This window comes from Aspergillus saccharolyticus (genome assembly GCF_003184585.1).
Source record: "Aspergillus saccharolyticus JOP 1030-1 unplaced genomic scaffold BP01scaffold_11, whole genome shotgun sequence".
In the NCBI taxonomy this organism is placed as follows: domain Eukaryota; kingdom Fungi; phylum Ascomycota; class Eurotiomycetes; order Eurotiales; family Aspergillaceae; genus Aspergillus; species Aspergillus saccharolyticus.
The window spans coordinates 316,113-335,024 of NW_020290621.1; the positions used below are offsets into that span (position 1 = coordinate 316,113).

An 18,912-nucleotide genomic window follows, 5' to 3' on the forward strand; every position below is an offset into this window, starting at 1 on the left:
AACCCAGAAAGTAGGTAATCTATGTATACAACCAAGCTTGTTTTGTCTGAAGTTTGCGACCAGGTAAATTAAACAGCAAGTCTTCAATGTGCCCTGTCGATGCCCCTTTCAGCACTACTTCTGTGACACCCCCAACCGCGGGGTAAGCATCTTGCTGAGCGGTTAATAAACTGCGATAACAGACTGACAAGTTGGCAACGAGATAGCCATGCCGTGATTCGGGTCCAGATTGCGACTGGAGATAATTGGGGCAGGTTGCCCAGGCGAAGAGAAGGCCCTGGGATCCATCGATAGTGAATTGACCCCACCAGTACTGTTTACTACCCCTCGATCCCGACTGACTATCGTCATCGGTCCGCGCATAGCGTGCTGGATGGACCTGCCTCATCATAATTGTCTATCGGCTCTTTGAGCTCCTCAGCCCCATCCCTCCTCGTCGCCTATAAATCCAACCTACCTCCGTTTTGTGTGCACCTTCTCTTACTCTCCTCTCCTCCAATTCTTCTTTTCTCTAAACATTCGCACCCCTCCCATTCCTCTTTTCCCCAGACATTATCCACACAAGTCGCAATGTCGACACTTGAGCACACCAAGTAAGCCAGCTAGCCCCACCAGAGTTCCCCATTACGCTTGACTGACCCTCTGGTTGTGCAGAAAGACTTACACCCTCAACACGGGTGATAAGATTCCCGCCGTCGGTTTGGGTACGTGGCAGAGCGGTCCCAACCAAGTTAGGGAGGCTGTCAAGAACGCCCTGTTGAAGGGTTACCGCCATATCGACACGTAAGTGACTGCTTCAAGAATTGCGCCCCTCTTTCCTACTGACGGTAGTCTGCAAATAGTGCCCTCGCTTATGGTAACGAGGCTGAGGTCGGTCAGGGTATCAAGGATTCTGGTGTCCCTCGCGAAGAGATTTGGATCACGACCAAGCTCAACAATACCTGGCACCACCGCGTCGCCGAGGGCATTGATTCCTCTCTCAAGAGCCTCGGCGTGGACTATGTCGATCTTTACCTTGTCCACTGGCCTTGCGCGACCGACCCCAACGACACTTCCAAGCACCTTCCCGACTGGGACTTCATTAAGACCTGGTATGTGATACACGCTCTGATTGAATCGACTGGGTTAAGTGAATACTGACAAGTTTGGAAATGTAGGCAAGAAATGCAGAAGCTGCCAGCCACCGGCAAGGTCCGTAACATCGGTGTCTCCAACTTCGGCATCAAGAACCTGGAGAAGCTCTTGAACGATCCTAGCACCAAGATCGTCCCCGCTGTCAACCAGATCGAGTTGCACCCAAACAACCCCTCGCCCAAGCTTGTTGCATATAACACTTCGAAGGGCATCCACTCCACCGGTTACTCTTGCCTCGGCTCGACCAACTCTCCTCTTTACAAGGACAAGACCCTGTTGGACATCGCCGAAAAGAAGGGCAAGACTCCTCAGCAGGTCCTGCTTGTGTGGGGTCTGAACAAGGGCTGGAGTGTTATCCCCAAGTCGGTTAGCAAGGAGCGCATCGACGCCAACTTCGAGCTCGACGGCTGGGACCTGACCGACGAGGAGGTCAACCAGCTGGACAACCTGAAGGATCGCTTCAAGGTCTGCGGCGATGACTGGCTCCCTATCAAGGTGTTCTTTGGCGATGATGAATGACTAACCGACATGCCACGAGACAAAAGAACTTCTAAAATGTAAATTCAATATAGATAAGTTTGGTTAATTTGAAGTCATGATACCATGATTTTGCTCTGGCAGTAGGATGCCATTGCCTTTTACATCTCCCTATTTCAATTTAGTTTCTTTTGCGCCAAGTCCGAAGGAATATTTGATATTGAGACAGAACTCCAAGTGCGAGGACCATGAAATGTCGAAAGACTTTTGCGGGGTAATGGCGGGGCCGATGCGATCCGGATGCGCTTTCCTACGGTCCAGTGACGATGACCGCAATCCATTGTGTTCCTGAGGTGGTGGAAGATGGAAGCAGAGTTACAACAGTTCAATAAATGTTAACACAATGCGTTTCCACAAGGGGCAAGATGATGTTGACAGAATTGCCACATCGAATCATCCCCTTAAAGGCACGTGGTTTCAGGTCACATGCAGCACCGCCACTCGGCATCCGGCCTTCCCTCGTCATCAGCTCATCTTCTCCCCCGTTCTGTTTCCTGATCTCCTTTCTTCCTTCACTCATCAGGAGATGGTCTCCCCATCGTCACTCTGTTCATAAGTCTCTTTCCTCATTGCAGTTAGGATGCCGCCTTCTAACGGGCACCTGCTGCTCCCCAAGGTTTGGAGAGCAGCCAGGTGAGTCATTTGCCACATAGCTATACAATAAGTGTTATCTGCTAATTTCCAAACTAGGTCTGCCTATGACAAGGCCTGCAAAACATTAAGATCGAAATTTCCCGATCAAGTTGCCCAGGGCCCGCTGCGCCTTCAGCCGGAATACATACGGGTCGCTCACAGACAACCGATCAACCGAGCGGCTGCTATTCGTCAGGCCCGTAGTCGTCAATTCTCCACTCGTGCGGCGCGTTCCTTCGTCTCCTATATCCGCAGTGGTCTCCAGACAGACCGCACTGCGGCAACGAAGGTATCGTCCATTGCCTCGAATGTGAGCCGATTGACTACCCGGGCGCCATTCGCGTCAGCACTGCGCCCGAACTTGACCGGTGGCACTTTGGGCCGCACGGCTGGAGGTTATACAATTGGTGCCGGCCGCATTGGTGGTGCCCGGTACTTCTCGCATGGGCCTGCTGCACCAGCTCAGGTTATCAACAATGTGTCAATGGGCGTCCGTGCGTTCTTTCTCTCCGGGCAGAAGGCTCGATTTGATGGGGTCGATCCCCTCACGGGAAACAAGCAGTACAAGGCCGTGAGCAAGCTTCAGGACGAGGCTGAGCGCAAAATGGCCGGCATTCCCCACACTGCTCCCGGATCTTTCATCGATTTCCAGATCTCCCCAACCATCACTGCCTTCGGCTTGCAGAAGAATTCGGTTGCCACTAGCGCCTGCAATGATCAGACAATCAACTCGGATGGCCTCCTGGACTTGTTGTCTGGTGACTTCGCCCGGGCTCTCAAGGACTTCGCTGTCGTCCTCAATGACCTCAAGCGCTTGAAAACTTTGGGTGATATGCCCGTCGAACTTCACGACCGGTCCACGATCAGGGTACGGTTTCCGGGATGCGATGCTGAAACTGTTGAACGGCTCTGTGATGAAGCAGGCATTCAACGAGGAAAGGTCATGCAAGATGAGGACTTCGACTTGCGTACGGGTGCTGATCTTGCTCTACTGTTTCCCTTTGCTCCCAGCATCCCAGCGTCGCCGCAGGTGGACGAGTACTTCTACAAGCCTCAGTCTGTGAAATCTTATGCTCCTGAAGAAGTTGATTGGCATGCCATGATGTCCCCATCGGGGAGTAGCAATGTGGCGCCTAGTGTACACAGACAGCCTTCTAACCAGATCAGCTTCGAAGACGTGACCATGTTTGCTGAGAATCCTTGGGCGTCGCCCCTTTCGGGATATTCCAGCATCAATGTGAGCGAGCTTGGAGACCATGCCTACTTCCCCGAGACGTTGAGCAGTGGAATCCCCGCTACTGCTTCGGAGTACGACGGTTCCGACGGAATCCGCAAGTTCATTGCTGAATGCGACAAGGTTGCGCGACGTTGAAGCACACATTCGTTTTTGTACATGCTGGCACCATTTTTCGGTTTCTTATGTATTGCTTTTTGATCAGGCACTCGGTGAACCGCGAGTTTGCCCAGGCAGGCCGGATTCCCTAGCCATCTATCCTATGAGCAAGGCTCATCTAAACATATCAACATATATACCACTATTGTTACCTGAATGTAATAAATTGAATTTACCGGTCTATATCTCATTTACTCAAGATTCTGCGTTCCCTTGCAATCGTCAGTGCAAAAGATGTAAGATGTGCTTAAGTCCATCACCAATGGAGTTCAGGCCGCAAGACTGACATGCGTCATGAAGTTCCCATCAAGAAACCGAGACGCCAGTAATGACCTGGGGCATCCAATGCATCGAGCTCCCTAAATCCTGCCTCCACCGCAGCCATTAGTGGCAAACCATTCAGCGAGCATCAGCTCTATAAAGCTGGTCCTTGGTTCCAAGTAGTTTCTCCCTTGATGTCGTTGCCTCACTCTCGTTGCTTGGCAAATAAGGTCGGCGTAGGCGTATTTCGTGTAGCTGCTACCTTATTGACCAAGGCTAGTATTGAGTTCCAATTCAAAAATTGCCGTCATTTATCCTGCAGGTAGTACTGAAACTGTAGACCTGAGCTTTCTTATCAGCCAATGGGACCTCGATGACCACTATTCAATTATGCTGGAGAATCTCAAGCACCAAGGCCTTTGTTCAAAGATAATCCAAGGACATGTGCGATAGAAAGCACCTTCCAAGTTATCGAATGCACTGGTATAGAAATGAGAAAGAGTAGCCAAGGCGGTGAGATAGGACCAGACCAAAGACCACCGCCAACCCCGCGCTAAGCTTGAAGGAGGGCGATCCGATCCACTGATAACAGTCCAGCGGCATGGAGACTCGGAAGTCACACACTGCAACTATCGTGACCTGGAAGCTCATTCATTGCCTCTGCATTCTCACCCCTCCCCCGCCTTCCCCTCTTCGGACTTGCCAGGCTCTTGCATGATTTGAAGCGAAGTGAGATTCAGCCGGTACAGTTCTGGGGGCTCTCCTGTGCTGGAGTCGTCCAACCGGGTCTCAACGCAACCGCTACGAAGAAAACATAATACCTCATCCTACCCCTATCGATTCGCCGTCACCCAGACAATATGGAGGACTTCAACAGTGAGACTGATAGTGACTACACCAGCTACTGGAGAGATTGGGTAAGGAGCCCCCAAATGCTGTCCCTCACTCTGCTCTTGACTGTGGGCTTTTGAATGGCGGCTGGTTGGCTGGTCAATGTGAATAAATTCATGGTGTACTTGGAGAAGGCAATACCTGTTAAGTTGTATAGCCGGTATCGTCAGTTGTTGAAATGCTATGCCTTTTAGTCAATGCTGTCTTCGCCCTTGCGGGCGTGTCAGTCGCAGCGGACTTTTTGCCTACGGCATGGGATCCAGTGCTTGCAACTTTCTGCATCAAAGCTCTTTATCATGACCTCTAGCTCTGCTTTGCGCAACGCCATCCTCGTTTATAACAACAAACCGTTGTGAACCCGCACTAATTCGCATTGCATAGTTCATCTCTTCTCGTGGCAATGAATACTTTTGCGAGATCGACGAGGACTACCTTACCGACCGCTTCAACTTGACCGGCCTGAACACCGAAGTCGCTTACTATCAGTACGCCCTGGACCTAGTGACGGATGTCTTTGATCTCGACGCAGACGACGATCTCCGTGAGCAGATCGAAAAGTCAGCACGCCATCTCTACGGCCTGGTGCATGCGAGATACATCGTCACCACTCGCGGACTCGCCAAGATGGTAAGGCACTGAAGATGAGAATCCGCTACCGTCTCTAACCACTTCGAAATAGGTTGACAAGCTCAAGCGCGGCGATTTTGGCAAATGTCCCCGAGTCATGTGCGAGGGACACCCTCTCTTGCCGATGGGTCAGCATGACACTCCCAGCATGAGCACCGTCCGGCTCTACTGCGCCAGATGCGAAGACATCTACCACCCCAAGTCGTCCCGCCACGCCTCCATTGACGGAGCCTACTTCGGCACCTCCTTCCACAGCATGCTTTTCCAGGTGTATCCAGCGCTGATGCCGGAGAAAAGCATCCGTCGCTATGAGCCCCGCGTGTTCGGGTTCAAGGTGCACGCCAGCGCCGCCCTGGCTCGCTGGCAGGATCAGTATCGTGAAGACATGAAGACGAGTCTTCGCGATGTCGGAGTAGAGGTCAAATACATAGAAGATGAGAGTGAAGACGACTTGGAAGACGATGATGAGCCGCTCTCGGATGCTAGAGAAGAGAAGGTCATCGGTGACGCTGCTTCGGCCCGCATGGACCTAGGCAACTAAAACCATGCAATTCCCTTTCTCTTCATCTCTTCTCATTATATCTGGATGCACCTCTTTTCGCCCCTGAAAATGGCGTTGTTCTTTCAATTACCATATATTCCAATTGCATTACATCCTTTCTCTAACCCACCCACATGCATCTCGAGGGGTTGGTCCCGTTTTGCTTTTTGCTTACCCCGCCCTTTCACTCACATCCTCCCTTATGTTACTGGTTTCTGAGAATGGCAGGAATGTGACCAAGGGGATGCTTTTTCTTCTCGCTTATATCTTTCTGCTTTGCATTGATGATTACGAACACTGGTGGCGTTGGAAGTCTTCCGGAGATGGCGGGTCTATTTTTATTTTCTTGTGATGTGAACTAGTTTCTCTTTTCCGGCCAACGGGCTTTCAGGATATACATTTGATGTGGCTTGGTTGAGCCTCATGGCATCTGCGTTTCCTGGTCTACTGGATATATGACGGACTGCGTTGCTCCAGAACGAGGTCGTACCATCCATTCCTGATGTTTTGGGTGCGAATGTGGTTTGAAGTGACGCTAAAGTCAGGCCGTGAATGCATTCCAACATGAGTCTATAAAGTCGTATATGTAGCTAGCTCCTTGGTATGTATATCCCTACCTCCGCCCTCATCCCTGCAGCTCCAGCAGCTTCTCGAGCGTGAAGGCAATGGCCCGCGCCAGCTCCTTTCCCTTGTCCCAAGGATCGTCATGCGCACCATTGATGGGCAGCAATTCCACCCTCCTCGGGCCTGTGCCAGACGCCGCCGACGCCTCAACCCAGGACTTCAGAGCCTCGCCCATGACCTCTTGCTGACGCGGATTCACCAGCTCATCCTCCGCCGAATGCGCCAACACCGCCAACCGGCCCGCCGTCCACCCGCCTACCAGCCCATCCTGTGGATCCCGTACCATTGTGGCCGGGGAAACTTCATCCCACAGCGCCTCATCGCTCCCAAACGCCCCCTCGATAAACTGCTGATACGCCGTGATAGTCTCATGATCGTCCCGCAAGAGTCTCAGATCATATATTCCCGCCATCCCCAGGATCGCCTGGGGACCCATCGCAACCGATCCCCCCTCGCCGACGCTGCTGCTCCCGCTCCCGCGAAACCGCCCCATCACCGACTGGAACGCCAACGTCGCGCCGGCGCTATGTCCGACAAGGATGTAGCGGTCCCCGAAGCCGTACTTGCGCTGCAGGAATGCCAGCGCAGCCTGCACATCTGACAGGTGGTCCGGGTGCACGGCGTCGCGGTATTCCTTGGGGCTGGTGATGTTCCGGTCCTGCGGGTGGTCAGGGTGCGCGCTGAGGCGGTAGTCGATGGAGGCGAAGCCGGCGAGGTGAGTGCATGTCGTCGAGGAGTAGGGTTCAGAGGCTGTGAGAATTGAGGCGGCCGGGGTGAGGTAGGTGAGGGCTGTTTGGATGGGGTCGCGCCAGGCTCCGCCGTGGATGCAGCTGTGGTATTTGATGAGGTTGTTAGTGGGTGTTTTATCGATGTGGAGGAGGTTTGTTTGAGTCAGGATGGGCGTAGCAAGAAAACGGGGTGTGTGTGGTGTAAGTGTTTATAGATATCAAGATGTGGGTGGAACATACATTACCCAATAGCCTTGGTCGGGGAGAGCCGAATAGGTGGTTACCGTGACGGTTTGGAGGACATGGTTGGTTCCGTAGGAAAAGGTTTCAGGGATCATGGGGAATTGATCGTTTGTGAGGAGGTTAGACTCGATAGACATTAGCGAAGATTGAGAAGGAAGATGATTGGGAGAGGAAACTGGAGAAGAAAGAGAAATTGCCGGGCCAGTATCAGTATCAGTAAACGGAGTCATGATGATGGAAGTGCTGCTGCTGAGTTCTGGTTAGCGTGGCGTGGGTTTGTGGAGCAAAGTGGCATTGGGCTTATCGCAACCCAAGCACTGGAGATATGGTTCAGGTCCTGGTTTTCATCATGATGCTGGACTTGATGGATGGGATGTTAGGCCTGACATGAGACCACCAAGTTCCGAAATCGCTGAGAGTTGCATCGAGTGGGCAGCAAGCATCCTTTGAGTACGTGGTTGTTCTTCAGTCAGAGGCGCAGATCGCGCATTGCCCAAACGGGCAGCAACGCTGACTGTCCGTATGGGGCTTGGCACGCTAGCCTCATTGGGAGTTAGGCGGTGGCAGCAAATGCTGAATTCCGTGCATCCACACAAATCACATCGCCGCCGTTCAACCCATCGTCGCTGTCTATCTACGTATACTCTGGGCTGCTGCATTCACAAAATGGCGGAGTAAGTGCACTCGGAGATGTCAATGCCGACTATGAAATCATGGCTAATCTTTGTCCTCGAACAGGAAAGAAGTTCCTCTCACGGCCGTCAAGGTCGAGGCTTTGGTATGCACTACCCTGAAAATCTTCCTCACCACCTAGCGACCCCCCGCCTTTGGAAGCCCGGTCCCTTTTAGCCCATGATACTTATGGTCTTCACCTTTAGGTGGTGATGAAAATCATCAAGCATGGCTCGCAATCCTTCCCCACGACTGCGACCGGTTCGATCGTTGGTATGGATGTCAACGGTATCCTGGAGATCACAAACTCTTTCCCCTTCCCCGTCGTCGAGATGCCCGCCGAGTCGCACTTCGACAATGCCGCTCCCAACCCCGCCGCGGCTGCTCCTCGTGCGAAGGCCAACGCTGTCTACCAGGCCGAGATGGTCCGTATGCTTCGCGAAGTCAACGTTGACGCCCAGAACGTCGGATGGTACACTAGCGCCAACATGGGCAACTTCGTCAACATGAACGTGATCGAGAACCAGTTCTTCTACCAGAAGGAGATGAACGAGCGCACAGTCGCCCTTGTGCACGATGTCAGCCGCAGCGCCCAGGGTAGTCTCAGCCTGCGTGCTTTCCGCCTGTCGCCCAAGTTCATGACCGCTTTCAAGGAGAACAAGTTCACCTCCGAGGAGTGAGTTTCCAGCTTTGTTCACTGCGAGAGGGGCCTCATGGCTAATCTTTTACTAGGCTTCAAAAGTCCAACCTTAGATACCAGGACATCTTCGTTGAACTTCCCGTTGAAATCCACAACTCGCACTTGATCACCTCTTTCATCCACCAGCTCCAGTCCCCCATCGAGTCGGCCCCCACAGATCTCCCCGCCTCTCTGTCGGCTCTCGAGTCCGGACCCCTCGCCAAGTCGTCCGTCCTGGCACCCAACTTCGACAACCTCTCCCTCAGCATCGATCCTTTCTTGGAGAAGAACTGCGACCTCCTGCTCGACAGCATCGAGGTCCACCACACCGAGACCAACAACTTTCAGTACTATCAGCGCTCGCTTGCCCGTGAGCAGGCCAAGATCACCGCCTGGCAAAACAAGCGCAAGACCGAGAACGCCAACCGTGCGACTCTTAAGCAGCCCCTCCTTCCCGAGGACGAGTGGCAGCGGCTGTTCAAGCTCCCTCAGGAGCCCAGCCGTCTGGACAGCATGCTGAACAGCCGGCAGGTCGAGCAGTACGCCCGCCAGGTGGACAGCTTCGTCGCTTCCACGACGGGCAAGATGTTCGCTGTCAAGGGTAACCTGCTGCCGGGAGAGACCGCCAAATAGAGCGGAGGAATGCTTAGAGAACGCGAGAATGAAGAGGCCAAACTTTCCTTTCATGATTTGTCTCACAACTGTGGGGATTCCGAATATCGCATGCATGACCTTACGGCGTAGGACGGGAAAATTCTGTATCTGACTGTTAATATGTCTCCTGGTTGTTTCTTAATCCAGTGACGAATAGAGTTACGGGATATGACTTTGGGGAGATTCTGCTTTCAATCTATATAGGTTTTATTTGTTTTGTTTATGGGTGTTTCCCTCTCGCCCGCTTCCCCCCCGTCCTGCTTTTGGTGCTTGTCTCTGCGTTTCCCCAGGTCGGGTTTTGGGGTTGGCCGCTTTCGGCATGGCGCTGCCCTAAAAAGTTGTTAGGGCTAGCCGAGTGCACGTGGCTTTGATGACCTCATCGTTTGATACCTTTGCTGCCGATAACGATTAGATAAGGATCGATAAGTTACAATGACGATTGCTTGATTTATTCTGGATGCGTACTCTTGTTTTACATCTTCGACCTGATGTCTTGATGCCCGGGATAGATCAGACTGATGCATAGAGAATGCCTAACACGAATTCTGATATATGGCTCGTATGTCCATGAAACCCCATTCTAGCCGAACCCAGCACTTTCTCCTCTGGGAACTCCTCATCCCATAGTTATCACCTTCATTCTCATCTCCATCATACCACCAAAATTTCTCCACCATACTAACCACCGAGCCAACAGTCCGGCGCCTTCGCCGTCTTCATCACCGACTTCCTCGTCTACCCCTTCGACACCCTCAAGACCCGCATCCAATCCCCCAACTACGCCACCGTCTACAAGGACGCAACCACCGGCCATGTCAAGCGCGGCCTCCTCTTCAAGGGCCTCTACCAGGGCGTGGGGAGCGTAGTGCTCGCCACAATCCCAGCCTGTATGCAAGCCCCCTTCCCCCCCATTTTCCGGCGGACTCTGCAGTCCGGCAAAAAGCTAACATCCAGCTGGACAAAATAAAAAAGCAGGAGCATTCTTCACCACCTACGAATCCACCAAACGCACCCTCACCCACCTCCTCGCCCGCAGCCCCAACCCCAAAGCCACTCCGGGGGAGACGGGGACAGAGACAACAACAACAACAACCCTCCTCCCCACACCCGTCGTCCACTCCCTCGCTTCCTGTACCGCCGAAGCGGTCTCGTGCTTCATCCTCACGCCCGCGGAGGTCTTGAAGCAGAATGCGCAGATGTATAGCAATACCTCCGCAGACCACACCGGAGGGTCCTCTGCATCCTCATCCACATCATCCCACTCCCATCCTAAGAAGGCGGGCAGCAGCAGCAGCAGCAAACCAGGGAATATAACCATCCACATCCTCCGGAAATTCCGGCACAGGCCGTGGAAGCTCTGGAGTGGGTATTCGGCGCTCGTGGGCCGGAATCTGCCGTTCACTGGGATTCAGTTTCCAATTTTCGAGTTTGTGAAGAGGAGGATCGCGGAGAGGCGCGCTGAGGGGAAGGATTCGAGAAAAGGAATGAACGGGGAGGGGGAGGGTGGTGCAGATACTGATTCGGTACTCGAGCGCGTCTACGTCACCGGGATTGCAGGGAGTGTGGCGGGTACGATCTCCTCGGTTGTGACGACGCCAATCGACGTGGTTAAGACGCGGATGATGCTGGCTGCTGGGGAGGCAGAGACGCAGAAGAAGAGGCCCGGGGCGTGGGCAGTGGGGAAGGAGGTGTTTCGGCGCGAAGGGGTACCGGGGTTGTTTAGAGGCGGTGCATTGCGGGCGTTTTGGACGGCCATTTCGTTTGGCATTTATCTGAGTATGTATGAGGGGGGGAAGGTGTATTTGGGAAATCGGCGGATGGAGAAAGACCAAAAAGCCGGAGACGGGGCGCCACTATAGAAGTATGGACTGGCTCTGGCTTTGCAGGACTCAGATTAGGCTGTCATGCACTTAGTACTATCTTTCATTCGTATCTGGATGGAGGGGGCCTGTCAAGCTATATGACGAGCCAACATTGTCCCGAGTCCTCCTCATGGTAATCGTACATCATCAATAGTCAATCCAAGCTACCACATCATCTAACGGTCTTCCAGCTTGGTTACAAGCCACATCCAGCACATAAGCACTCATCAAAAATCGGGATATCTTCCGGGTCCAACCTCATGGGACTATCGTTTCGTCATTGCATTCATAAAAAGCCCTGCATCAGGGCAACGTCTTGAAATTTCATAACCATCTTGTCTCATTAGCCCAGATTGGTCAACTTGCGGAACCAATTGGGCATCCTTCCATTGCTAATTGGAGCCGGTGCATACCGATCATCATAACGGCTTTCATACGGCGACCTCGTCCCACGGCCACGTTCGTAGTCACCACTTCCGGAACTCCGCTCGGAGCGTCGAACCTCACGTTTCCTGGCACGCAACTCATCAATCTCCTGATCCGTCAGCCCGGGGTATCTGGCTCGACGGCGAGCCCGCCGGCGCAGTTCACGGCGAGCGTCTTCGTCCGACGAGATCGAGCCTCCGTTCGCGGCGTCTCCCGGACCAGCGGGCATGTCCAGCACTGTGGCCATGACCGGTGGGGGTTCGGGCGGGTCGTCCGCCTGCGAATCGATCCAGGACGAGGTCTTATCCTTGCGGCCGCCGGACATTATCGGCCGGAACCTCTCCGCGTCCATAGGCGGCGCCCTGGACTTCCGACGTCTCGACCGTTCGCCGTCGGCTGAGCGCTCCGGGTGAAAGTGATGATGATGATGAGGAGGAGGCGGTGGAGGTGCGGGGGCTCTGTCGTCGCCATTGTCCATCAGGCCGCCGAAATAGAAGTCGCGGGCAGCTCGGTCATCGACGTGCATGCTCCGGCGCTTGGACCTGCCGGACTCATGGGTGGGGTCATGCATTTCCGCCTCCCGCTGCCGGCGCCGCTCTCGCCGCTGCGCAGCCCTAGCTTCAGCCGCCTCGCGAGCCTCCTCCTCCTCTCGCGCGCGCCGTTCTCGCTCCTCACGGGCGGCCCGACGAGCTCGTCGTTCTTCACGTCGCCGCTCGAACTCCCTTTCTTCCTCCTCTCGCTGCTGTCTCTCCTGCATCTCGCGCTCACGCGCCATATCTCTCTCTCGGCGCCGAGCGCGCCGCTCTTCAGCCTCTCGCCATTCACTCTCGCGGACCTGATCAGACGCAGCTTGACGAGCGGCTCGTCGAGCCCGGCGCGCGGCCCGCTTGGCTTCCGCCTCTTCTGCGTCCGTCTCGGGGAAGGCCTCTGCCGGTGGAGCATCGGTCAGAAAACCCTCTCCAACCATATCCGGCATTTCATGTCGCCGTCTCCTACTTTCGTGGCGCAGGCGACGAGCTTCACCACGCTCAGGCTCGGTCATATACCTAGCATCATCATCATCATCACGGTAAGAGCGAGATCTGTGACGTTCAGGCATCTCGGGACGGTTGGCCCTCCGCAGAGATCCTATGAATCCTTTGAGGCCGCCGGAGCCGGGCTCTGGCTTTCTCGGAGCCGTGTTTGATCGTCTGAGGCGTCTTTCCCGCGGAGCGTCCACAAAAGCGATATCGTCAGGTCCAGAGAGTATCTCTGGACTCGGTTGATGCTGCTCGTCGACCATGGCACCGTCATCGAATTCGTCATGTCGAGATCTCGACTGCGGTCCATAAGATCAGCTGTTTGAAGCGCGGTGCCCACTGAATGAAGGATGCTTACCTTGTGTCGAGACCGTCTGTCGGAATGCCGCGATCCTCTGGAGCCACCCTCCCTGGTTGCAGAGGCATCGAGGTCATCTCGATCCACCATGACGATGTCATCCTCGTCGATAGCGTACGGATCAGGTATTGCTACACGATGAAAATCAGAATCATATGCAGCATGGAGATATGCAAGGCGAACGTACTCGATCTTCTGCGAGATGCATGGGGTCTCTCTCTTCTCGAGGAGCCGTTGGTCTCCATCATCCTGGCAGCCTTATCTGGTATGTCTCGGTGGTTGTCTGGTGGTGGCGTGGGGAGTTTAGTATCGTGCACATCATCGTTTACTTCTACTGACGGGCGCCTTGAGATTGGCCTTGGAGCTTGAGCTCCAGACTTCTTCGTAGACTTCTTCCGGCTCGGCGGGGGCACCCCCAGGATAAAGTGGGACAATGTCATACCTCGGCTATGTCGAGCTTCTCTGCGTCGATCTCTGTCGGAAGTAGACGACTTTTCGACCTCGTTCTCGGGTTCCCTTGACTTGTGGTGTCTGGTCGACCTCGACCGCACCATCAGTGGTGGTGACGGCTCTCCCCGATGTTTGGAGGATTCCTTCTGTGACGGTCTTTTGGTCGGCGTGGCGGCCCAGAATCCCCAGGATGCAACACCTGGAGTGCGCTCCACACGGGCGCGCTCTTTCCTGGCCATTCTCTCAGGCTGAGATTCGGTAGGCTCGGGAGGAGGCGTCGGAGGGCCACCGTTACCTACATCAGCGGGCAGAGGATCGACGGGAAGTGGAGCCTGTTCTGGACTGGATCGTTTCTTGCTCTTCTTTGGTTTCTCTACTTCTTGAACTGGCACCTCATCAAGCTCCGGCTGCAGCTCGGGTTCCTGTTGGATCTCTGTCTCTAGTATGGGCTCAGGAGCAGGGGCAGAGACGTCTTCAACCACGGGGGGAAGAATAGGTTCCGGCTCGGGCTCGACGGCCTTCTTCTTCTTTTTCTTCTTATCAGTCTTGGGAACGGACACCGGGATAGGCTCCGGTTCGGGTTCAGGCTCTTTCACAGGATCCGGCTCGGGAGACGGGGCTGGGGCGGGTTCAGGTTCTGGTTCGGGTTCCGCCACTGGCTCCGGAATGGGATCAGGCACGGGCACAGGCTCTGGCTCGAGCTCTATCACCTTTGCCTTCTTCTTTTCCTTCTTTTTAGCCTTCTTTGATAATGTCACTGGTTCCGGCAGTGGTTCCGGCTCCGGCTGCACAGGCTCAGAAACAGGCTCAGGACTGGGCTCGGGCTCGGGCTCCTGAGTAGGGGGTTCCGGAACAGGGGGTGGGGGAATATCGTCGTACTCGTCGTCATACGCGTCCGGGAAACTTCCAGGGACCAAATCACGTGAAGATTTCCTAGGTCGATACGGCTCAGACTCAATCTCGACAGAAGGCTCTTCCTGAGAGATCTCCACAATGTCCTCCGCGGGAGGAAGGACGACTTCCTTCGCCTTGAGCTTGCCTGCTTGGTCCTTTAATTTATCCCTCTTCGCCTGCTCAAGAACCTTGATGCGCTCAGATAAGGACAGCTTGGCTGATGACTTGGTCTTGGAGGTGACAACAGGAGTCTTTGTTGGCGGGGCGGCTGGTTCCTCGACAACTGGAGGCATTGGCGCTTCTGGCGCTTCTGGCGCTTCTGGCATCTGGGGTGCATCATCAACATCGATTAGTAAGTCATCGTCAACTGGCCTCAGCGCCTCGGGCTCAGGCTCAGGCTCGATGGGTTTGGCTTTCTCTGCAGACTTCTTCTTCGTAGCCTTAGGTTTACCCATCGTTGCTGCTCCAAGGGTAGCCCAGAATCCCATTGAAGCCTTTGGAGTTTCCTCTACCCCGAACCCCTTGCTGGTGCTTTTTGGAGGTTTGGCATCATACTCGTCCCAGAGGGGCTCCTCTGGCACCTGCTCTGTAGGCACATATCCTTCTGGCTCGTGTGTGAACCCTAGAGAAGGCGGGGTCGGAGCGGGTGGAGGTGGATCCAGTGCAATCTTGCTCGCCTTCTTTTTTTTCTTGTCCTTCCCAGTAGTCAAGATACCCCAGCTTTCTTCCTCGTAGACCTGCTCGGCTTGAATGGGGGCAGGAGTTGGCTCAACAATGGTCTCAGGAACCGGCTTAGGTACCGGCTCGGGTTCGGGTTCCACAACAGGCTCTGGTTCGGGTAAAGGTTCCGGCTCGGGTTCTTGGACGGTTTCTGGGGCGGGCTCAGGAACCGTTTCTGGCTCCGGGGCGGGCTCCTCAGGCTTAGCAGCTGGAGGTGGTGGCCATTCAAAATCTTTGCCAGGAATTGGAAGTCCTTTCTTGACCAACTGCTTCTCTCTTTTCTTCCGTTCTTTGGAGTTCAAGTTCTCCCAGTTGTCGTACAAAGGATTGTCCGGAACAGCTGGAGGCTCCGGTTCTGGCTCTGGTTCTGGTTCTGGTATGGGCTCGGGCTCAAGCTCGACCACGGGTTCAGGATCTGGCTCGACGGGCTCTGGTACTGGCTCTGGCTCTGGTTCTTGCACTGGTTCGGGCTCTGGTACTGGCTCCGGTTCGGGCTCTGGTACTGGCTCCGTTTCGGGCTCGGCTGGCTGAGGAGGTGGCCAGTCGAAGTCTTTTCCAGGAATAGGAAGCCCTTTCTTGACCAGCTGTTTTTCTCTCTTCTTCCGTTCCTTGGAGTTCAAGTTTTCCCAGTTGTCGTAAAGAGGATTATCAGGTACAGCTGAAGGCGCAGGCTCGGGTTCTGGCTCGGGCTCGACCACAGGTTCTGGTTCTGGTTCTGGTTCTGGTTCTGGTTCTGGTTCAGGCTCAGGCTTGACCACGGGCTCAGGCTCAGGTTCAGGTTCGGCTGCCTTGCCCTTCTTCTTTTTCTTGTCCTTCCTTGACCCGCCCCAGACGCCCCAATCGTCATCATCGTCATCATCTTTTTTACCCTCAACAGGCGTCGGTTCGGGCTCAGCCGGTGGCTCCGGGGCTGGCTCTTCGACCACAGGCTTCTCTACAACGGGCTCATCGAGAGAGAAGGCATTCTTCTTGGCTTTCTTGTCCTTCTTCTTACCGGCGGTACCCCACGCACCCCAGTCGTCCTCTGGAGCAGCAGTCTCAGTTGTTGCCGGGGCCTCAGGTGCAGGAGGCTCTGCAGGAGCTGTTTCTTCAAGCAGCGCTTCTTTTTTCTTCTTCTTCTTGTCTTTTTTAGAGAGCTGTGCTCCCCAGCCCCAGTCGTCGTCGTCGGCTATCTCAGGAAGCTTTTCTTTCTCCGGCTGTGGCTGTGGCTGTGGTTCTGCTTCTTGCTCTTGATTATCTTCGGCATCTTTGTTCTTTTTCTTCTTGTCCTTACTGCTAAAGCCACCCCAGATGTTGTCCTCAGCCTTGGTCTCTTCTTCGCCTGCCTTGGTCTTGTCAGTGCTGACAGGTTCGTCCATACCTCCAAAGCCGAATCCAACATTGACATTTTTCGCAGCAAATGACCAAGGGTTGTTGTCTTCCTTCCCCTTGTCAGGCTTCGCGCCGTTCAGAGTGTCAAGGCCCCATTTGTTGCCGGTACTTGTACCCCAACCTTTGTCCCAGCCACCGAAGCTGAATCCGACATCTCCGGTTGGGGGAGGCAGACCGAGATCGAGCTGCGGCACGTTGTCGCCCAGGTTTACCTCCTGAAAGCCATTCGTTGGAGGAGGCGGAGGTACCAGCTCGGCAGCCGCCTCAGCGCCCTGCGGAATTTCTATCAGCTCTGTAATCATCAAATTGCGCCTTGGAGATAGATGTGGTTGCGTACCTTGCCTTTCTTTTTCTTCTTTGCAGCAGTGGTGAAACCAACCCAGTCATCATCATTCGCCCCATCAGCATCGTCCGCCCAGCTGAGGTTGTTGTCGGCTGCTGCGGCTGCGGCTTCTTCTGCGGCCTTCTTCTCCTCTTCTTCTTTCGCCAATCGTTCCTCTTCTTCCTTGGCGGCTTTCTCCTCCTCTTCTCTCCGAAGTCGCTCTTCTTCCTCCTGCTTCTTCTTTTTCTTGGCCTTTTTCGAGGTGGGGGCCGCCCACGTGTCCCATTCATCGTCCTCGTTGTTCTCGCCATCTCCGCCATCTCCGTCGCCGCCGCCGCCGCCGCCGCCGCCGTCACCGCCACCTCCGCCGCTGTCGTCCCCTCCACTGCCTCCATCTCCAGCACCGCCGTCGTTGCCGGAATTGTCGCCATTCTGGTCGTCACCACCACCTCCTCCATCATCCTGTTTGTCTCCCCCTTCATCCGGCGGTGGTGTCTTTTCACGCTGTGGCTGTGCCGCAGGCTTTTTCTTCTTCTTTCCTCCCTTGTGCTCTCGAATCCCACGAATGTCGTCGTAATCGATCGTTCGAGAGGATGCTTTATCCTTTTCTTTAGGACTTGAAGGGCTTTGCGCCGGGGCCGATTCGTCTGTCAGATCCTTCCGATGAGCCAGCGGGGCTAGACTCGTGTATTCCGGAGGTAGATCGGTCATAGCATCGTCGTAGGGCGGCGGAGGGTCTTCATAATCTCCGAACGCGGGCACCTGCAGGTCAACTTCAAGCGCTGCGCTATTCCATGCATAGACGTGCTTCCAGGAGGATTTTGGTTGGTTCTTGTAGTATGGCCATATCCGTTAGCATCATTCTTCAAGGTTGCGACGCGTTGAATTGTAAAGGAACTCAGATAGTCCCAGCCTATGGATCTCTCGTTCTACTCATACCTCGATTTCAACCGCGGCTGAAGCTCCACCGCTGCAGCTAATCGTCGCAGCAGTATCTTGCTTCTCTATCTTCATCTGACGATATACCGGCCAAGCCTCGATCTGAGACGGGGAATCACCCCCTTTCGAGTCGGTGAATAGGCCATGCTCGAGTTTGCGCACGGCTTCCATGCTGACAGAGACAAACCGATGCTAGCGCATGAGTCTCGAGGCGATCCAGCCTCCTCTTCTTTCAAACCACCTCCCGCTGGGGCAATTGATTCCCGTCAGCTGTGGTATCGAAAATGTGAATATAATCAATTGCAGCCTTTCTTCCCGGAGCAAATCTGGAAGAAGATATCGGTTTAGTCAAAGGAAGTGCGCGCGAAATCAAAAGAACAGGTATAAGGGCGCTCAGAGAAATGAGAAAGCCTCCCCTCAGATAAAAAGAATTTTCAGCAAGCAACCAAACGCAATGGCAGCTACACCACACGCGCTGCAAAAGTCAAGACCGCAGAAAATAACGTCACGCTGACGGAGGATTGAAGCAGTACATAGAACAAGAAAAAGGGGTGGTGGGCCTGGGTTTGAGGCCTTGCAAGGATCAACGAACACCGAAAAGGGTATATGTTGGTGAGTGGTATATGCGAGGGGAGGGAGAGAGAGGTAGGGAGAATCGAGAATGATGGCCAAAGAAAAAAGGGCTTAGTATGGAGAAGTAGGGATGCGGAGGCAGGCCATCGAGTCTATGGGGAACCACAGAGGCGGTGGATGCGAAAGACAGACACGCGCAGTGCTAGCTGCTCAATGATGGTCTGGGCGTTGCTTTTGCCTCAGTGAGCGGCTGGAGATAGGATTGGCGGCCGTGAGGGAATGCTATGCGAGAACCGCCTCTGGAATGTAAGCTATCAGCCACCGATCGTGGGCGAGGGAAGGGGAGGAATGGAGGTGGTGA

General features: G+C 54.4%; 7 protein-coding genes across 7 annotated transcripts; 5 read left to right on the plus strand and 2 right to left on the minus strand.

Moving 5' to 3' along the window:
- The first annotated feature begins 481 nt into the window (after positions 1-481).
- gcy1 (putative glycerol dehydrogenase Gcy1) lies at positions 482-1,828 on the plus strand. Its single transcript, XM_025571289.1, has 4 exons — positions 482-593; positions 655-783; positions 843-1,091; positions 1,158-1,828. The coding sequence occupies exons 1-4, from the start codon at positions 571-573 to the stop codon at positions 1,651-1,653; spliced, it is 897 nt and encodes a 298-aa protein (XP_025432173.1). The 5' UTR covers positions 482-570; the 3' UTR covers positions 1,654-1,828.
- Positions 1,829-2,251: 423 nt separating this feature from the next.
- On the plus strand, positions 2,252-3,676 carry BP01DRAFT_294613 (uncharacterized protein; the record flags this gene model as incomplete). Its single annotated transcript, XM_025571782.1, has 2 exons — positions 2,252-2,304; positions 2,362-3,676. 2 exons carry the CDS (start codon positions 2,252-2,254, stop codon positions 3,674-3,676), a joined length of 1,368 nt encoding a protein of 455 aa, XP_025432174.1.
- An 873-nt stretch (positions 3,677-4,549) lies between these two features.
- Positions 4,550-6,370, plus strand: BP01DRAFT_25547 (casein kinase II subunit beta family protein). The gene is made up of 3 exons (XM_025571290.1): positions 4,550-4,875; positions 5,231-5,476; positions 5,529-6,370. The coding sequence occupies exons 1-3, from the start codon at positions 4,819-4,821 to the stop codon at positions 6,015-6,017; spliced, it is 792 nt and encodes a 263-aa protein (XP_025432175.1). The 5' UTR covers positions 4,550-4,818; the 3' UTR covers positions 6,018-6,370.
- Positions 6,371-6,642: 272 nt separating this feature from the next.
- On the minus strand, positions 6,643-7,707 carry BP01DRAFT_294566 (arylformamidase; the record flags this gene model as incomplete). Its single annotated transcript, XM_025571779.1, has 2 exons — positions 6,643-7,471; positions 7,610-7,707. The coding sequence occupies 2 exons, from the start codon at positions 7,705-7,707 to the stop codon at positions 6,643-6,645; spliced, it is 927 nt and encodes a 308-aa protein (XP_025432176.1).
- Positions 7,708-8,228: 521 nt separating this feature from the next.
- BP01DRAFT_391036 (putative eukaryotic translation initiation factor 3 subunit EifCh) lies at positions 8,229-10,071 on the plus strand. Its single transcript, XM_025578044.1, has 3 exons — positions 8,229-8,286; positions 8,351-8,960; positions 9,017-10,071. Exons 2-3 carry the CDS (start codon positions 8,497-8,499, stop codon positions 9,594-9,596), a joined length of 1,044 nt encoding a protein of 347 aa, XP_025432177.1. The 5' UTR covers positions 8,229-8,286; positions 8,351-8,496; the 3' UTR covers positions 9,597-10,071.
- An 11-nt stretch (positions 10,072-10,082) lies between these two features.
- On the plus strand, positions 10,083-11,555 carry BP01DRAFT_355860 (putative mitochondrial carrier protein). Its single transcript, XM_025574797.1, has 3 exons — positions 10,083-10,176; positions 10,315-10,504; positions 10,590-11,555. The coding sequence occupies exons 1-3, from the start codon at positions 10,147-10,149 to the stop codon at positions 11,474-11,476; spliced, it is 1,107 nt and encodes a 368-aa protein (XP_025432178.1). The 5' UTR covers positions 10,083-10,146; the 3' UTR covers positions 11,477-11,555.
- A 94-nt stretch (positions 11,556-11,649) lies between these two features.
- Positions 11,650-18,492, minus strand: BP01DRAFT_25559 (uncharacterized protein). The gene is made up of 5 exons (XM_025571291.1): positions 17,979-18,492; positions 17,055-17,870; positions 13,470-16,989; positions 13,283-13,413; positions 11,650-13,223 (listed from the first exon to the last, which is right to left on the minus strand). Exons 1-5 carry the CDS (start codon positions 18,147-18,149, stop codon positions 11,823-11,825), a joined length of 6,039 nt encoding a protein of 2,012 aa, XP_025432179.1. The 5' UTR covers positions 18,150-18,492; the 3' UTR covers positions 11,650-11,822.
- Between the last annotated feature and the right edge of the window lie 420 nt (positions 18,493-18,912).